The sequence below is a fragment of the Ochotona curzoniae genome, unplaced genomic scaffold (genome assembly GCF_017591425.1).
Source record: "Ochotona curzoniae isolate NIBS_2020 unplaced genomic scaffold, NIBS_Ocur_1.0 patch371, whole genome shotgun sequence".
In the NCBI taxonomy this organism is placed as follows: Eukaryota; Metazoa; Chordata; class Mammalia; order Lagomorpha; family Ochotonidae; genus Ochotona; species Ochotona curzoniae.
In genome coordinates this window covers 193,214-210,518 of record NW_024466941.1, presented here as the reverse complement: position 1 = coordinate 210,518, position 17,305 = coordinate 193,214, and the positions used below count along the sequence as shown (strand labels likewise).

Genomic DNA, 17,305 nt, shown 5'->3' with positions numbered 1-17,305 from the left:
ATCCAGCTCCCTGCCTGTGGCCTGGGAAAGCAGTCGAGGATGGCCTAAAGCTTTGGGACCCTGCACCCGCGCAGGAGGCCCAAAGAGGCTCCTGGCTTCGGATTGGCTCAGCTCCAGCCAATGCGGCCGCTTGGGGAGTGAATCATTAGACGGAAGATTTTCCTCTCTTTCTCTCCTCTCTGTATATCTGCCTTTCCAATAAAAATAAAATAAATCTTTTAAAAAAATTTTAAAAAGAGATTTTTCTTGCTCTAACCTGTTTTAATTTTGATTTCACATTTTCTTTCTCTGTTTTTTTTTAAACTCCTATTATTATGATTTTATGATACATTTCCATTGACCCTGGGATTTCCCTTATCCCCTCCCCAATTCCCTTCCCTCTCACTGAGGTCCCCTCTATCATGACTATAGTTCATTCAGTCATATGCCCATCATGGCGGGCATGCACAATGGCAGAGACTCTCTTTTCTTTCAGCTGGTCGATCTCTCAGCTCCCAAGTTCACATTTTGGCTGCTCCCTTTCTTCACTTAAGGATCATCAAGATATGTGTTTTTCTTTCCTGGGTTTTCTCTCGCTTATGTCCTTTTTAATAGCAGTTGCTACTGCCTCTGCTTCTAAACTGGCCAGATGTGTTGCCTGCTGTCATCTCATTAAAGACATGAGCTTCACTTCTTTTCATATCAGGGGCCTCTACTTAGTATTCTTCCCGGGTTCTTGACCATCTGTTTGTCGAGTGTGGTACCTCTTTTTCACACTGTCTGTTTTACCCAGGTACTTTGTGATGGTGATTGTTTGTGACTGAGAACCCGGCCTAGGTCTTCGTGGATACATTTCTCAGCCCAGAAGCCTCTTCGGGCTTCGGAGCTGTGTTGCCAAGCAGCTTTTCTTGAAAAGAGAGCCCTGCTATGTCTCAGCAACCGCCAAGGGTGCAGTGTTATGTGCTGCCATGTCCTCCTTGTGAGCAGGAGCAAGCGCTCCTCAAATCCCAGTGTGTTGTGCCTGTTGGCCCTGAGCTCAGACAGGCCCTGGGCTGCTCTTACCGCAGTCCCCTTGTCTGGAACAGTGCTTGACTCAGGTCTTGGGTCTTTGTCGACTGGATCGCATCTCCTTTCTTCCAGCTGGGAATCCCACAGCACTTCCAGCTCACCAAGCATGCTCCTTCCATATTTAGCCTGCTTCTCCTAGCACTATTATACATTTATCAATTTTAAACGTTATATCCAGAGGTTGGCATCATGGCATAGCCATCTAAGCCTCTGCCCATATAGGTACTGGTTTGCATCCCAGCTGTTCCATTTCCAATCCACCTCCCTATTTGTGACCTGGGAAGGCAGCAGAGAATGTTTCAGGTACTTGGGTCCCAGTAACCACATGGGGGACCCAGAAGAAGCTCCTGGTTCTCCATTGTCCAAGGTCATTGCAGCCAACTGGGGAATGAACCAGCAGATGGAAGATCTTTTTCTCTCTCTGTCCACCCTTCTCTCTGTAACTCTGCCTTTCCAATAAAAATAAGAATAAATATTTTTCAAAGAAGTTATTTTTGATCATCAAGGACTTCAGGAAAGAAGTGGAAATAGGGTTCATGTTTATTCTGAGTATAGTGTCCAGTTCCCATATTGAAATGTGACACAGGCTTAAGTGTTGCAATAATGAGGTTTGTGCTTGGCGTGAGGAAAGGGTTCTGTAGAACATGCTGAGTGGGTGACAGATCCACAGAGGGATCTATGGGCCCTGGAAAGGGACCCTGGGAACAGAAAATGGTTCGCTGCTAATCCTAGTGCCATCCTGTGTAGCCCGACACATGAGCCAGCACAGATTGAAGAAATACTCTGGACAAGGGAGAAAACATGGTTTTCATCTCTGTACCGCAGACTAGGAAGGATCCCTGAGTTCTGGGCTGTGAGAAGCAGGGAAAGGCAGATGGGTATGTGTATGGGGTGGAGGCAATGAGCACAGACTCCCCCAGGAGCAGCAGTGAGCCCCAAGTTGGGTGACAGAACTTAAGGATGGCTTACCAGGAGATACAACTCAATGCACATGGATACACAACTGGCAGATGCTGGAAAAACAGATCTACCTTTGTGTTTACTCTGCAGGATAACTGATGGTAGAGAAATAAGACACCTTGCTGAGGACCACAGGGCAGTGCGAGGAAGGTCTGGAGCCTGTTCCCATTTCAAACCTGTGTTTTAGATCACCAGTTCAGGCTTTGGCTGGTGATCCCCTGGTGACAGCAGGAATGTGAGGGACCAAGAGCAACTTAAGGTAATACAGGATGCGGGATTTTCGACCCAGGCTGTATCTTGCACCTGTGCCTTAGAGACCTACCTGAAGAGGAGCAGCACAGCTTGAGGGAAGGTCTGGAAGTTGTTGTTCCGGTTGATTTCTGTGGTATCATTCAGGGCAATTTTGCCAAACACCTATCGGGGAGGACGAATAGGAAGTTGGTGACCCATGGACAGAGGGTCCTCCTATTTGACCACTGTTCCATGGTCTCAGCTGGGGATTGGTCGGGGAGGGGGGCGGACGGGTCAGTACAGGTGAAGTCCAAGGGGAACAGTCCTACAGAGCAACCTGGTAGGCACCTGCCACCCAATTGGCCTCTGACCCCAGATCCTCACCCTGATGAGGGGCAGGGGAAAGGTGTCCTGAGCCCTTAGAAAAGTTCCCCGCAGCCCAAGGCAGCTGGGTGGGAGGGGGAATCTAGGGCTGTGAGCTGTGGCTGCTGCGGCAGGGTCCCTGCTTCCGGGCAGCACCCAGAGCTCGTAGCCTTTTCCCAACTGCCAAACCAACTCGATGTGTCCAAGTGTTCCTCCAGCTTGGGCTCCTGGCTTTGGAGTGCTTAACTTTTCCTCCAAATTCTAGGCCTCTTTCCTCCCTGGTCTTGCTAAAGCTACACTCCTTTTAGAAATGACCACCCTTGATTCTCAACAGATGCTGGCACCTGAGTCCCTGGGAGGCCTTCTGCACTGAACACACAGAGGGAGTCACCAAGGGTAGCTCAGGGCTGCTGTGGAGGGCAGCCAGGGGGAAGTTCTGGTGTGTTCACCTTGGAGACACAGCCAGAGTCCTGGAGAGGGGCTGGGAGCTCCAGGTGTGAGGCAGGAGAAGGTACCGTGGGAATGAGCAAGAACGGGCCCAGTGAACTGTGAATGCTCCGTGGGCTGGGCCTGGCTCTGTCCGCCTAGCCACTGGCTTGGCCACGATAGCATGGCTAGACAGTCATCTTCAAGGTCACCAAACCTGGCTAGAGCAGGGTATCTGGGCAGGCTCACTATTCAGGCTATTTCCTGAGAAGGGCCTGGGTCTCAGGAAGCATTTTCCTCCAGCAAGAGCAGCCTTAATCCTGGGGCCAAGGGAAGGAGGATCTGTGTTGCCTGCCCTACACTTGATCACTTGCCCCGCTACCTGGAGGAGGTGACCAACTGGTGGTGGATGGGGTGTTCCACCCTCAGATGGGACAGAGAGGGAGGTGTGGTTGGATACTGGAAGAGCAGGTGAGAGGCGTGGGGGCCCTGCTGGGTGGCCCTGCCTACCTGCATCCCGATCACAGCGTAGATGAAGAAGAGCATCACGATCAGCAGGGCCACGTAGGGCAGGGCCTGCAAGGAAGTGCATGGCATTGCTGTAAGGCCTTGGGGGACACAGGCCAGGTCCTCCCCCCCCTCAGAGAAGCACTGCACCCCCATCTCTGCAGCCAGTATGGCACAGAAGTCCTGGGGACTAGGAGGAGGCCTTGGCAATGGGCGGTGACCTCACATTTTGGCTTGGGTTTTAACCACCCCCCTGAGCAGCAACAGTGATCTGGGACAGGAAAAGAAGGCGTGTAGAGTAACTTGTGTGGGGAGAGCTCCTGTGTCTCTAAGGACAGGTGAGCAAGGAGAACGCGGTGGGGCTGCTCCTGGTGATGACACAGAGGGCAGCTTGCTTTTGCTCTGAGAGCTGCAGTGAGCCAGTGTTACTATTGTAGCAGGAAGACAGAACAAAGATGGAGCTCTGCCACCTGCTAGCAGCAGGAGCTCAGGCATCCCTTGGGCTCCATCTCCTCCTCTGAGGAATGGGCATAGTAATAATTACCTCTCGGGAGTTAGCACTTAAACACTTCCAAGCTCATACAGTGCATGGTTGCAATGTCTCGCACCGATGTGGATTGCACTCAGCATAGCATCAGCCCAGTGGCTCAGATACATTTATCTCCCAGAGGCTTCACCACTTTAGGGGAAAGGTGTGGCGGCATGGGGTACCCTTGGTGTGAGAAAGTCCATTGTGCAGGTTCTCTGCTTAGCCAGTGCCCAGAGCCACTAGGGGGTACTGTGTGCCCAAGCAATGCTTTCTTGGTCACAGTGTCATTTCTTCTCCATAATCAAGTTTCCTCCTTTGGTCCATGACTCCACCTATGTCTTCTTTCCAGCCCAGGGAAATACTGGGGTAGGGGAGAGGGTGGAGGGGCGGGAAGGGCACGCTGAAGACAGAATCCTGGGGCCGAGCAGGCTGATTTTGGGAGGGGGAGGCTCAGCCTGGACACAGCCAGAAGGGCTGTGGGTTTGTGGTATATGGCCTGGATCAGAGGCTTCACTGGGCGTGGTGTGCTTTGGGGAGAGGCCCCATTGCAGGCACCTGCTGAATCCACAGCCACCCAACCTGAGCTGGCCAGGACAGAGGACAGTGTTGGTGAGTGTCACGTCCTGGGTGGGCAGCAGCCCTGCTACGGCTCCAGGCCAGGGAGGGAAGGCGCCATATTGAGAGGTTCGCACACTCAGCTTCTAGGAATTAGAGCTTTGCTTGTCTTTAATTTCAGACTTGCAAGCTGACCCCGACGCTGGCCAGGAGCAATCACTATTCTGCCTTCACAGGTGGAAATTGAGGAGCAAGCAAAGGGATTTACTGCACAGCTAAGTGTTCTTATGTCCTGTGCAGGGCCCTCCCTCCCTGGTGGGTCCTGAGGACCCAGGTAACCACAGACACAAGTGTGTGCAGAAGAAATGCTTACAGAACAGCCAGATTCTGAAAATGCTGGGTGTGAAGGGACCAGGGGGGCTATCCGGTAACCCCTGGGCTCATGTTTCTCATATCAGTTCCATACCACAAGCCACTCTATCCAGCCAATTACTGCAGAGACAGACAGTACCCTAGGAAGGCACAGGGAGGGGATCTAGGTGCTCTAGGAGCCTGGAGCTGATCTGTGCTTCTCATCTCATTAACAAGGAAAGCCAAGAAGTCGCCAAGTAGCACTGTCCCATAGCTACGAGTCAGGCCTGCAGTGTGGAACAGAGCTGGCTGCCCCAGGCAGGCAGGCAGGCTGGGTGTGGGCAGAGGGTGTGGCTACCTGGAAGGATTTGATGAAGGTCCATAACAATGTCCGGATGCCCTCCCCGCGGCTCAGCAGCTTGACCAGGCGCATGACCCGGAAGAGGCGGAAGAAGGTGATGGAGATACGGGAATTCTCCTCTGCGCTCTGGAATCCATGGGCAACAGGGTGCAGTTAACACGGCGAGGGGGAGGAAGGGGCCCTCGGGGTGGGGCAGGCAAAGCAGGGTGGGCTCAGCTGCACAAGACTCCCATCTGCATCCCTGGAGGCTAGAGGGCCACCTGGCAGGGTACACAGCCCAAGTGCATGGTCTCCACAGAGCCAGGCTGTGCCCAGGCCCCTGTGCTCATGGCCCTGCCTAGCCGTCTTCCCTTTCATCCGTAGTTCTGATGCCCTGGAAGGAGCACTGGCAGATTCCATAGGGACCTCCCAGACGCTTGAAGTCTCTGAGGCCTACAGCCAGCTGCCCTGCAGGAGGAAGCGGTCCAGCCTGGCAAGTCCAACATTACGGTACAGGACCAGACCCAACTCACAGGTTGGGCAGGTAGTGCCCCATCTTCTAGCAATGATGGAGACCACCTTGGCAGGAATCAGCTGCCCACTCAAGTCGGCCCCGCCTAGCTAGGAGGTGAGGGGAGAGAGGCTAGAGCTGGACTGAGGCCTGGGCTGCAAGCCTTGCCTTTTGAATAGGCTTCTTTCCTTCCACCCCCTCTCTGAAGGCCGCACATGACCCTGCAGGGTGGCAGCAAGGGAGAAGCAGCAGCAAGGAGGCAGCCCCCTGGTGTGGGTCCCACCTAGGGCATACCATCTCCTGCCAGGGAGTCCTGATAGACAGGCAAGGTGGCACTGGGGCTAAAGTTGGCAGAAAGGAGAACCATGAGGCATGGGTTACCCAAGGGATCATGGCCAAAAACTCATCCTCAGTGAAGCAGCCTAGGGGCTTGAGCACTGCCAACCTCTGCCTCCAGACCTGAGTGTACCATGTACTGATCCCACCCCAGCCCCACCTCTCACCCCCACCCAACCTTGTCCACCCTGGCAGGCTGAGCCACTGGTTCCCCTCCATTTCCTACCCCTGGAGCTAGTGCAGCTTGCCCAGCCCTACTGGTGCCTACCAGGAGAGAATGGACCCTTTGAGGTGCCTGTGCCTGTTCCTATCCTGTGTCTCCCTCGAGGGAGGCAGTGTCTCTGGGTCATTGTTGCAACCATTTTGGCCCTCCTGCTTCTCCGTTCACCTTTGCTCACACTCTGGTTGTCATGATCTCCAGAGCCATTCTTTCCTCTCGAGCCACACCTTGGTTGTTCACTTGCTCCTCTTTCTCCTAGTCAGGGAAGGGACCCCGTGAGGGAGGCAGGTTCCCCAGGGTGACATGGCCCTGTCCCCAATTCCCCCCTGCCTCCATGTTGGGGCTACCAGGGAGCCAGGGCACAGCCTTGGACTGGTGTCTCAGGAGAGGTCAAAGCCTTCCTCGTACGGGGCTGATTGAAAACATTCAGGATGATGTGTTTTGAAAACATCATTGAAGACCCTCATATTTCAAAAGCAGAGCTGCTTCCATTTCTCCTCGCGTTCCTGAATCCTGACAAGCAGAGGGAAGAGAGCCCTGTAGGCGTAGGGGTTCTGCCACCTGGACAGCCCCAGCTCTGGCTGTGTCCCCAAGAGAAGCAGGCAGCAGTGGCTGAGGGTGCTAGAACTCAGGTTTCAGTTCCACAATATTTGGGACAGGAGAGGAACAGGCTTCGGCAGTGAACTTGAGCTGCAGGGGTCATGGCTTGAGAACGGGCTATTGTGGAGACCTCTGGACCTGAAGAGGTCAAAATTACCACCGCCTAAAGCCAGGCTTGCAGGGTGAGCTCCGATGCTGCCCAAGTTCCCCCCATGGCTGCAGTTCCGGACCATGTCCCCAGGGGGAGCACAGCCATCTGGACATGCAGGTTTCTCCCCATTGACTGAGGCCTATGGCCTTGGGCACTGGGGTGGAGAAGCTGTAGGACAGCCTTCCCTGGCAGTCTTTTGGCCAATGACCTGTTGCACTGTCACATATCACCCACTCACCCAGTCCTGCTTGTGCTTAGGGAATTGAATCCCTGATCCTTCCAAGGACTACCTCCTAGGTCACTATGAAAAGTGTGATGCCAGCGGCTTCAGAGGAGGCTGCCCCTAAGGAGACCTCAAGGACACCTGCATGGCATCTTTCAGCTCCTGAATTAGGAGTGAGCCACTTGGCTCCCCTGCTTCCTGCCTGCCGCACAAAAATGGGCACAGCCTAATGGAACAACCTCCCTCCTGAGAAATCCTGGTCTGAACCTTCCCCAGCGGCCTTAAACACAGACTGCTTGGGAAGATGGCGGCTTCAGACATTGCTTAACAGGAGCCTAGCATCTGCCTCCCCCAGCCATGCAAACTCCCTCCCCACCTCTGCCCTGGTGTGGCTCTCTGAGGCACTCTCTTACAAATACCCCACATCAAATTAAGGCCGGAAGCTTTCACCGGCAGCATCTTCAGGATGTGGAACAGGAAATGGCTCTCGGGTCCAATTCTCTCCCAGTGGCTCACAGGATAGATAGTCAAGACCACAGTGAATTACCACCCCCAAGGACACTTGGGAGGGCTCAGTGACCACCACCCCACAAACGGCATTGTCACAGCTCGCACAAGACAGGCAGGCAAGGCACATGACAGCCACAGCACGGCGGCAACATGCATTGGGAGCCCGGCTGGGCTGAGAGACTCTGAGGCTGGGGTAAGAGGGGGGGTGCTCAGGGCAGGGGTGGGGGGCATGGCAGCTGGGCACATGATCTGGAGGGTCAGTCTTACCATAGAGGGAGAGCATTGGGTATGTTCAGCTGGCTTTAAAGAAAGGTAGACAGAGATAAGCTGTCATGAGTCCCGGTGAAGACACCCGGTCTTGTAGGTCGCTAACACAGGAGTCACACGGTGGCAGGAAAGGTTAAAGGAACAAGTGACAGCACACAGAAGCATGGGCCTGGTAGGGACCCAACCCCACCTGGGGCCCCATGTCAGCAGGCCTTACAGCTAGCAAGAGCCCCTAAGGCTTGCTCCTACCCATGGGTGTCTCTGGTGGTTAATCGCTTGTCCCTGTTCTAACTGAGCTGTGTGGATGGAGGTGTCTTTCATCAGCCTTGTGTTCTAAGGTAACCTGGAAGAGAGTATGCTTCCTTGCACTTGACCTCACTCCCAGCAGTGCTGGCTGATTGGTGGAGGCCCTGATGACCCCAAACTGCATCTCGACACGCATCTATGTAGCCATACCACGGACCTCAAGGGCAATGGCCTACTGGTTCAGGGGCAGATTGCAGTCTAGCTCTCACACAGGACCCTAAAGCAGAGTCTCCAGCCCCGATCTGGCAGGATCTGCTTCTCAAAGTTTAAGGCTCAGGTGAGGGCTGCTCTTCCTTGGCTCCTGCTCGACGTGTGTGTAGAGTCTTGTCCACCAGCACCCAACAGTACATTTTTTTTTTTTAACTCAAAATCATTGCACCTGGTTTGCAGTACACCAACACTGCAAAAGGTTATTGTCATGGAGCTCATTTTGGACAGGAGCCAAAGATATGGGCCTCAGGTGGGGACCCTGAGTTGACCCTCTCAACCTATAACACAGATGCCCACACATGGGGGTACAGCCCCACACAGCTCTCCACTTTCTGAGCTGGCATGATGCTTTTGCTTTTACCCTTAACCTTCGAACTGCTGCCTTCACATTTCTAGGGCATGGTCGAGGAAAGTTGTGGTGGCTTCTGGAAGCATGGAAAAGTGTACAAGCAGACATGTGCTTGCAGCCTTACAATGCTTCTCTGACCACAGATTTCTCAACTTCCTTTTTTATTGTTGTTGTTGCTATTTGTTTCCTTCCCGACATGGTCTGGGGTCCTGATTTGTGAATAGTGGGTTCTCCAGGGTAGGGCGAGGGGAGAGAAGGAAAGGGACACCCCTTTTGTCAGACACAGACCACTGTTTGTGATGTTTGAGGAGTGACTAGCAGCTGCACAGGCTCTGAGCCTGGAGGGCGCAGTGGGGGCGAGGGCACACGGACCTGGCTAGTGGCTAGACTGAACACAGACACGGACCCACGTAGACACACATACACACAGCAAATTTCTTGTCAGAACTCTGAAACCCTCTCCCACAGCTGTGAGTCACCCCTGAAGGCCAGGCCTGATACCCTCCTGTCCCTGGGGAGTCAATGGGTAAAGCGGCTGTATGCAACCCAAGCTTCAGGGAACAGGTTCTGGGTACTACATATCATGCCAGGGTGTCAGGCACAGTCCCAGCAGGTTGGGCTATTGGCCTATCCTTTAAATTCACCCCGATTTTTAAGAATCCTAGGGTCATTAGGGGCCAGTGCCAACCTAAATTGGACACACTGGGGAAAATTCAGACAATCATTTGGCGCACTCAGCTCTCATCTAATATCTGCAGTGTGCTTCACTTGAGACTTTTCTTAATAATTTCTCCTTAACCCATCTTTCTTTTTTTCTTACTGCTTTTAAATATTGTATGACCCCCCCCCATTTCAGATCGCATCTATTTAAACCATATTTCATTTGATTTCAAGATTCTGTTTTCAGTCTGTATTTCATCACTCCACCCATATGGATTTATTTAATAATCCTAACAGCAGCTCCTCAAAGAGGAGACCAGAGGTTGGGAGGACCACGAGGGCAGTGGGGAGGAAAGAGCAGGACTCCCCAGCTTTCCCTGTCTGTGCATGGACCCCTTCCACGGGGAACCTCCCTTGGGGGAGAATGCTGAGACCCCAGACACTTTCCCTTGAGCCTTAGGCCATGCTGCTTAGGCAGCACTCGCCACTGGCTGGGAGCCATATTCACAAGATCCAGGGTCTCACAGACAAATTACCATTCATCCTCAAAGCAGAGAGCACTTCCTGGGAGGGTGGGGACAACAGGGAGTATCCCAAGGCACAGTCCTCACCCTGCAGGAAACCCAGGGTGTTCAGGCATTGCAGAAGGAAAGCAAAGAACCTCAGCTGGGTGGTGGGCTGTGGGCAGTGAGCTTCCCGGGAGAGCAACTGTCATGCCCCAGGATAAGCAGGCAGCCAGGGAGGTGTGTGTGTGTGTGTATGTCCTGGGCAGCTCTCTCGGAAGGCCCAGCACAGGGCCTCAAGAGGCTCCCTGGCAATGGTTCTACACTGGGATCAGGATTCAGAATGGGCGGCCCAGTGTAGGTATGCCACAGATCCTGGAGGTCTCTCCTAGATGAGGAGACCCATGCTGTAACAAGGGGCAACAGAGTCCCTTGCCTCATGGGAACATTCTAGCTGTGTTTTATGTTCTCTTTCTCCTCTCAGTAGCACCAAGTAACATTTTGAGTGATTGCTTCTTTCAGATAAAACTGGGAATTTCAGATGAAACCCGCCTGTGTGTCCTAAAGTGTTGGCAGGTTTTGAGCATTTCAAGCTATTGGGACAATTCACTGAATTTGTTCATGCAGTTGGCATCCACTGAATGATGATATGGCATCCCCCTGATGATATGGGGGAGCTACAGGGAAAGGCAGCCGAAGTCAAATACATTTTCAGCTGTTAAGCTTTGTACGGCTGGACAAGGAGGCTCTTGGCCAGGAAGGATGCACCGGAAGCCAGCACACATCACTGGGACAGCCAGAGGCTGGAGTGCCATGGCCTTCCAGTAGAAGGGCTGAACAGCAAGGAGCAAAGTGGAGGCACCATTTGCAGTTGAGCACTGGTGTAGAGGTAGAACTGGATGGTGCGGGGATGTGCTGCCCAACAGAGGAGGTAGTACTGAAAGACCAGGACCAGACATGATGGGGAACAGGCAGGTGAGGAGGCAAAGACCAGGTCCCCTCCTCCTGGCTCCCATCACTTCTCTAGAGGGAAACTCATGCTGCAAGGATACAAGCCCTGATATTTCTTAAGATGAGACGCACAGCTGCCATTGCTTTCCCGGATCTGCCCTAGAGGGGGATTCGGCTGCAAGATGACTTGAGGAAAGGCACAGGGCCTGGGAGTTTGCCTTTTCACAATCCTGTCTTGCTCTTCCAGTCTTTTGTGCTAAATAATGGGAGGCTGCCAATTGCGACCAGCTTGTCTTACAAGAGACACAGTGGCCAGCTCCTGTGGCTGGAAGCAGCTTAAGCCACAGGAATCATTGTGTTATTTCCCTGTAACCCAATGGCTCCCAGGTGCCATCAAATGCCAGATGCACACTAAACAGGACAGATGACAGAAGTGACTGGATGCTTTTATTTTCTCCTAGGAAGGACAGCTACTACCCAGTCACTCAACCACACAAAAGAACAACAACAACACCGCAAAGAATAGATGAGCGCTAGATCAGGTTGGTGGTAGTGTCAGTGATATCAAAGAATTCCAAATGAAAGAGATCAGAAGGATAAATAAGACACACAGAGCAAGAGCAGGTAGGGACAGGGACTCCAAATGGAAACAAAGAGCAAATAATCAAGCCCAGGGGAGGACTCAGCCAGGAGTGGGCCATGGCACAGTTAAAGACAGCAGCAGCCCTACTCCTGGGGGCACTGTGAGCTGGCCGGAGCTTGGCCAGGGCACAGCTCTCCTGCTCACTCCTGGCTCACGCTATCCACCGGGTCCCTTGGCTGTGCTGAAGCCACACTGGCAGCAGCAGGCTGCTGAGCTTCACAGCTGAGTCTCGGACACTGACTCAGCACTACCAGCCCACCCTGCTTTGAGGACCAACCAAGGGGCATGGTAGGATGACCCCTCTCATTGATCTAGGAAAGGAGAGGGCTGGGTGCGAGTCTCAGAGGAGAGACCAAGTGAAGACAGTCGAGGCAAGTAGGATAGAGGTCAGAAGGGCCTGGGTACCTTAAGCTTGCCAGAGCTGCATTCACACTCTCAGGGCATCTGACACACCAAACGAAGAACCCAAATTCGAGACAGCCAGAGAAGTAGTTTCCCATGAACTTTTGGGGCCCAGGCTGCAGGACACTGCTCAAGGCAACAACTTTTCAGGAAAACTTTTTGTCTCAGACCCAGCAGCAAGCCTGGCTCTCTCCCCTTCCCCATCCCCAACAACCCTGCCTGTCCCTGGCACCATAGCTGCTGCCCATGCAGCAAGTCTATCCCCGAAGATGCCTCCTGATGGTCAGAAGTGGCATCTGGCTTCCAGGAATGAGTGTGGTTTTGCGTTGTGTCCACACAGGCAGCAGAACAAGGAGATATCAAAGCAAATCCCCCCTTCCCACACAGGTGACTCGTGGCTGAAGTCTTGCCCCTGCAACCTTGAATGCTGTTACCTTTACAGCAAGCACTATCTCCTCCTCCTTAAAGGCCAAGTCATTATTCGGAAGAGTAGCTGAGAACATCACTACCACTCTAGTGTGAATTAGTGTGTCAGGATAACATCCTTGTGAAACCATACAGCTTGTTGTTGTTGTTGGAGGGAGTTAGGGTGGTGCTAGGAAGGTGAGGAGAGACTAGAAGGTATTCTGAGGGCAACAGAGTAGGGTGAGGGCAGAGGTCAAGGATTGACTTCATCCACCCCTCTGCCTTGAGACCAGCAATCTTGACTGTATGTGCCAACCCTAGAAATAGCTCAGGCCACACCATCATCTCTACACAAGGGCAGGACAAGGCACTGACCGGAGCCCCTGCCTAAATACATGGGCATGACAGTCTGTGGCCAGGCACTGGGCTGGCCCTGCAATGGAGAAGCTAGGCAGGCAAGAAAGCCCCACTCTGCCTCTGGCCCTCTGTGTTCACCTGTCCTCTGGGCACCAGGCTCTACCACAAAGATGCAGGTTGGGCATGGAAGCCTCCACAATCATGTCCAGTCAAGTGTTCTTGGACGAATTTACTTTCCAACCCCATTTTCCCTGATCCTCCCTCATTACACTTCAGGTACCTTCCAGCCCCTTCTCTGCTATGACTGGGGTAGGGAGGGGCAATTGAGTTGACAAGGACAGACTGAATGTGTGCCAGGCCTATTGCCTGCCCTTCCTCTGGGTGAGAGATGTGGGCTGAGGATGGAATAGGGGTTGCCTGGTCCCCTTATCTCATTTCTCTCTCCTTATGTTTTCCCCTCCTCCCCCTCTCTTTGTTAAGCTGCAAATTGTGAACCAGGCAAGGTCAGTACACACTGCCCGGCACTTCCTTTGTGTGGATCCTGGATGTGCAGGCTGCTTTCCATCTGAGTGCCCTGAAGGCACCGTGGCAGCTTCAACAGACACATAAAAGGTAAGCTGAGAAGCCCTGCATGGTCACTTGTGTGGGCAAAAGGGTGGGGATCTGTGAGCAGTGGGAGCCATTGGCCCTTGTCCCTTGAAATTTCATGTAGATCCCAAATGGACCCAGCAAGTCAGTAGGGGTCAGCTCTTGTACATACATGCACTCAAACTCCAGATTTGTCACTTAACTGGTTGGATAACTATGGATGACTTGGGGCAGGTTCTACATCCTGGCTGAGCTTCAGTTTCCTCACTTGGACATGAGGTCCTCTGAGGACTGAACGTCATCATGGGTATGGCATCCTTGGTATGGTGCTTGCTACATACTCTGATCTGTCAATGCCAATCTCTATCTCTCAATCTCTCTCCCTCCCTCTCTCTTATTCACTGGTTCACTCCCCGAAAGCAATGACTGGAGTGGGGTTGGATCAGGCCAAAGCCCACAACTGAGCATCCAATCTGATTCCCCACATGAGTGTCAGGAACTTAAGCACCTACCCATCACCTGTCAAATCCTTGGGGTACTCAGACACAGGACATACTGAAGCACTGAGCCAATAGTCTTTACGATGCAATCCTTTTTTTCATTTTCTTTGTCCTCCTTTTCTCCGCACCCTCTGCCCTCATTCCTGATCAGTAAGGTCATGGCCAGCATCATCAGCATCATCATGCCCTAGCTTTATTGGCCAGCTCTGGTCACGTGTGTTGACCAGGTACTTTGCACCTGAGGACATCTTTCAGTTTTCCTCCTCTGAACGTGGCCCAGTGTTTTCTCCCCATAAAATCTCTGTGTCCCATAAGCCCTCTCCTTGCTCTTCCTCTCATGAGGATCTCTACCTGAGCCACACCAAAGCCAAAGAAGCTAATGGTCACAGGGTCTGGAACATTCCATAGCAGACCTGCCCAGCTCAGGTGCCTGGATTACCAGATGCTTCAGCCCCTCCCAGCTCCATGCATGCCCAAAAGAGCAGGAGATTCAGATCAGAGAGGTTAACTGCTCCCTGGCTCTGTAGGGCCAGAGCCAGAAGCATCTGCAAAGCTCCCCAGTTCACAGTATGAGAACATCTATGTGCATGATCCAAGGATCATGCCTCTGAGCACTTTTATTTACTCAAAATATTATAACTAGAGCACGAGACAGTGCTGGGTGAAGCTCTTGGCCCCAGCACTCCGACGGGTAGGACCTTGAGGCACTGGAATTAAATTTTGATGCCTCAGTGGCTTTTAGATTCCATTGCAATCTTTCTTCTGCAACTGAGACCCAGAAAGGAGAAGGAGGTGGGTAGTTCTGGGCTAGGGCAACTGAGGTATAACTCAGGCTTCAGGGGACCTCTAGAGACATGGGGGGAGCAGCTGTTCAGAGACATCTGCTAAAGTTAGCAGAAGTGGCCCAGAGCATCCTAGTGGCTGCTCTTTGAAGCTGAGGTCTCCGTGGTTCTCCCCTGGCCCTCCTTTCTGGCAGCAGAGCATTGAGTGCCAGCCAGGAGCAAGGGCAGGTACAAGTTCACCATCTTGTGTATCTCTGGGTGGACAAGCTTAGATGGAGCTCCTGCATCTCCAAATCCAGAAAAGCCCTGTCTACCCCCTGCCTTCCCTACCCCTCACTCCATCAAGCCTGTCCTTCCACTGCCTGGCCCTGGGAATGTCCTTCACACCCACCTCCAATCTGTCGGGAAGCGTCATTAGGGCTGCTGTCAAAAATGACCAGGACTCTAGCTGCTACTCACAACTTCCGTTGCTACCCCTTCTCTCCTGGGTTGCCACCCTGGCCTTCTGCAGGCTTCCACCCTTGACTCCCAAGGCTAGCCAGCGGGGGCATCTCATAACAGAACCTGTGTCGAGTTGACACTTGTCCAAGTCACCAGCGAATTCCCTTCCAGCTGGGAGCCAAAGGCCCAAGCCTGGCCTCCTGCTTCTCTGCTGTCCTTCTCTTCCCTGTCCCCTTCTTGTTTTGTCTGCCCTCTTGCCTGGGTAACTACCTCGAGCCTGCATCTGATCTGAGGCACCACTTGCACCAAGTACCTGCATCCCCTCCCCTGAATGATGATGCTTCCAAGGTACTTAGCAGCTCCGACAACTGCTTGCTGTCCTTTCTGAATCACTCTCCACTGGGGCTTTCCCCTGTAGAATTAATGCTCACAAGAGCAGGGCCCTCTGTTTGCCTAGTGTGTCTCAGGAGCACAAAACCATGCCTGACATGTAGAAGGTGAGACGAAGTACTATGACAGGGTTAGAGGCAGGGGCTGGTGATCCCTGGGATTGCAGTTTACCAAAAATAAAAGAAAGTAGCAAAGGAAAGCAGGGAAGGGGACATACGATGAACCATGGGGGTGGCAGTTAGCCCAGCAAATAGGGTGCCCAGGTCTGGTGCTAGAGTACCTAATACCCAGCTCTGATTGTGAATCCCATTGCCAGCTTCCTGCCAACACAGAACCTTGGAGGAAGCAGTGACAATCCCAATACTTGGGCCCCTGCCACCCATGTGAGACACCTGGCTGCCCTGGCCCTGTCCAACCCTGGCTGTTACAGGCAATTGGGCAATGAATCTCTTTACTTCTGCTTCTTTGGTTAAATAAGTAACAATGTGGCAAGTGTGGTTCATACTTGTCGGGCAGTTAGGAGGAATAAAATGGAGGACTGGGGGTTGATTCCTGTAAGTTCAAGAATCAGAGGTAATAGGTTACAGGGATTCTGGATTTTGGACTCATGGACTCTGCGGAAGCGTCTCATGTGAATCCCTCTAAAGAACCCCAGGTGGGGTGTCAAGAGGACACCTAGAAAAGTTTGGGAAGGCTGGGAGCAGGACTCAGAGTCCCAAGGGACTGGGAAAGAAAACTTCTCCAGCTGCCTGGAAGTTGCTAATGACCTAGAAGTGGACCCAGTGGAGGCCTGGGACACTAGCTACGTGGGAGAGAAGTGCCTCTGGACAGCCTGTCTTGCTGTCAGTCACATGATTGCTCCTCACCAGGTCCTCAGACAACCATCCAGAGCCTCCATCTGGCATGGGATGAAGGGAGGCTGGGAGGGCAGGGGCTCAGGATCTCCAAGGACATACAAGGCCGTGATTTCTTTCTTGAAGGACAACATTTTCAGAAAGCCATCCCCAAGCCCTATGATTATATAAGATGGAAATTACAGGCAGCACAGCTTGAATAATTCCTGGGAGATGGGAAGAGGCCAAGAAGGACCTGTGGGACTCATGTTTACCAAAGGGTATTAGACAGAATTACAGACAGAGGCCTTCTGGCCCTGGGGCAAGGTAAGCTAACTGGAAGCTGAGACCCCCCAGCTCCATGGCAGGAGGGGCAGCATCTTCATCACCTCACTTCTAGCATCTGCAAATTGGGGATGCAATTTCTCCCCTGCCAGATTCATAAGGTAATTAAGACTTGGGGGGGTGGGGAGGGAATGAGAAAGTGAATTGCAAATAGAAAATATTACAGCAAGGCAGGCATTTGACAAAGCATTTTAGACTACTCTTGGGACACCAGCATCTCCTGGTGAAGATTTAAATCTCAATTCTGCTTTCCATTGCAACTTCCTGCTAATGCACATCTGGAAGAGCAGCAGGTCTAGAATCCAAGCTTTGGCATGTCCTGACCCTGGTTGTTGCCAGTACTGGGCAATGAGCCAGCAGATACAACAGATACCTCTCTGTGCCCAACCCAGTGGTTCAATTGGCTAATCCTCTATCTTCAAGTGCCAGGATCCCATGTGAGTGCCAATTCCTGTCCTGGTTGCTCCACTTGCAATCCATATTCCTGCTTGTTGCCTGAGAAGGCAGTGCAGG

General features: G+C 52.7%; 1 protein-coding gene across 25 annotated transcripts in view; it reads right to left on the bottom strand.

Moving 5' to 3' along the window:
• Nucleotides 1-17,305, bottom strand: part of LOC121167446 (voltage-dependent L-type calcium channel subunit alpha-1C) — a 206,167-nt gene that overhangs the window by 29,818 nt on the left and 159,044 nt on the right. For 17 of the 25 annotated variants that reach the window (XM_040996844.1, XM_040996845.1, XM_040996850.1 and 14 more), the window contains 4 exons: nt 8,128-8,160; nt 5,328-5,456; nt 3,538-3,603; nt 2,330-2,421 (listed from right to left, as the gene is read on the bottom strand). In XM_040996844.1, coding sequence (XP_040852778.1) covers nt 2,330-2,421; nt 3,538-3,603; nt 5,328-5,456; nt 8,128-8,160 — 320 coding nt within the window. The remainder of the gene's footprint in view (nt 1-2,329; nt 2,422-3,537; nt 3,604-5,327; nt 5,457-8,127; nt 8,161-17,305) is intronic. The other 8 variants (XM_040996856.1, XM_040996857.1, XM_040996867.1 and 5 more) reach the window with 1 other exon arrangement.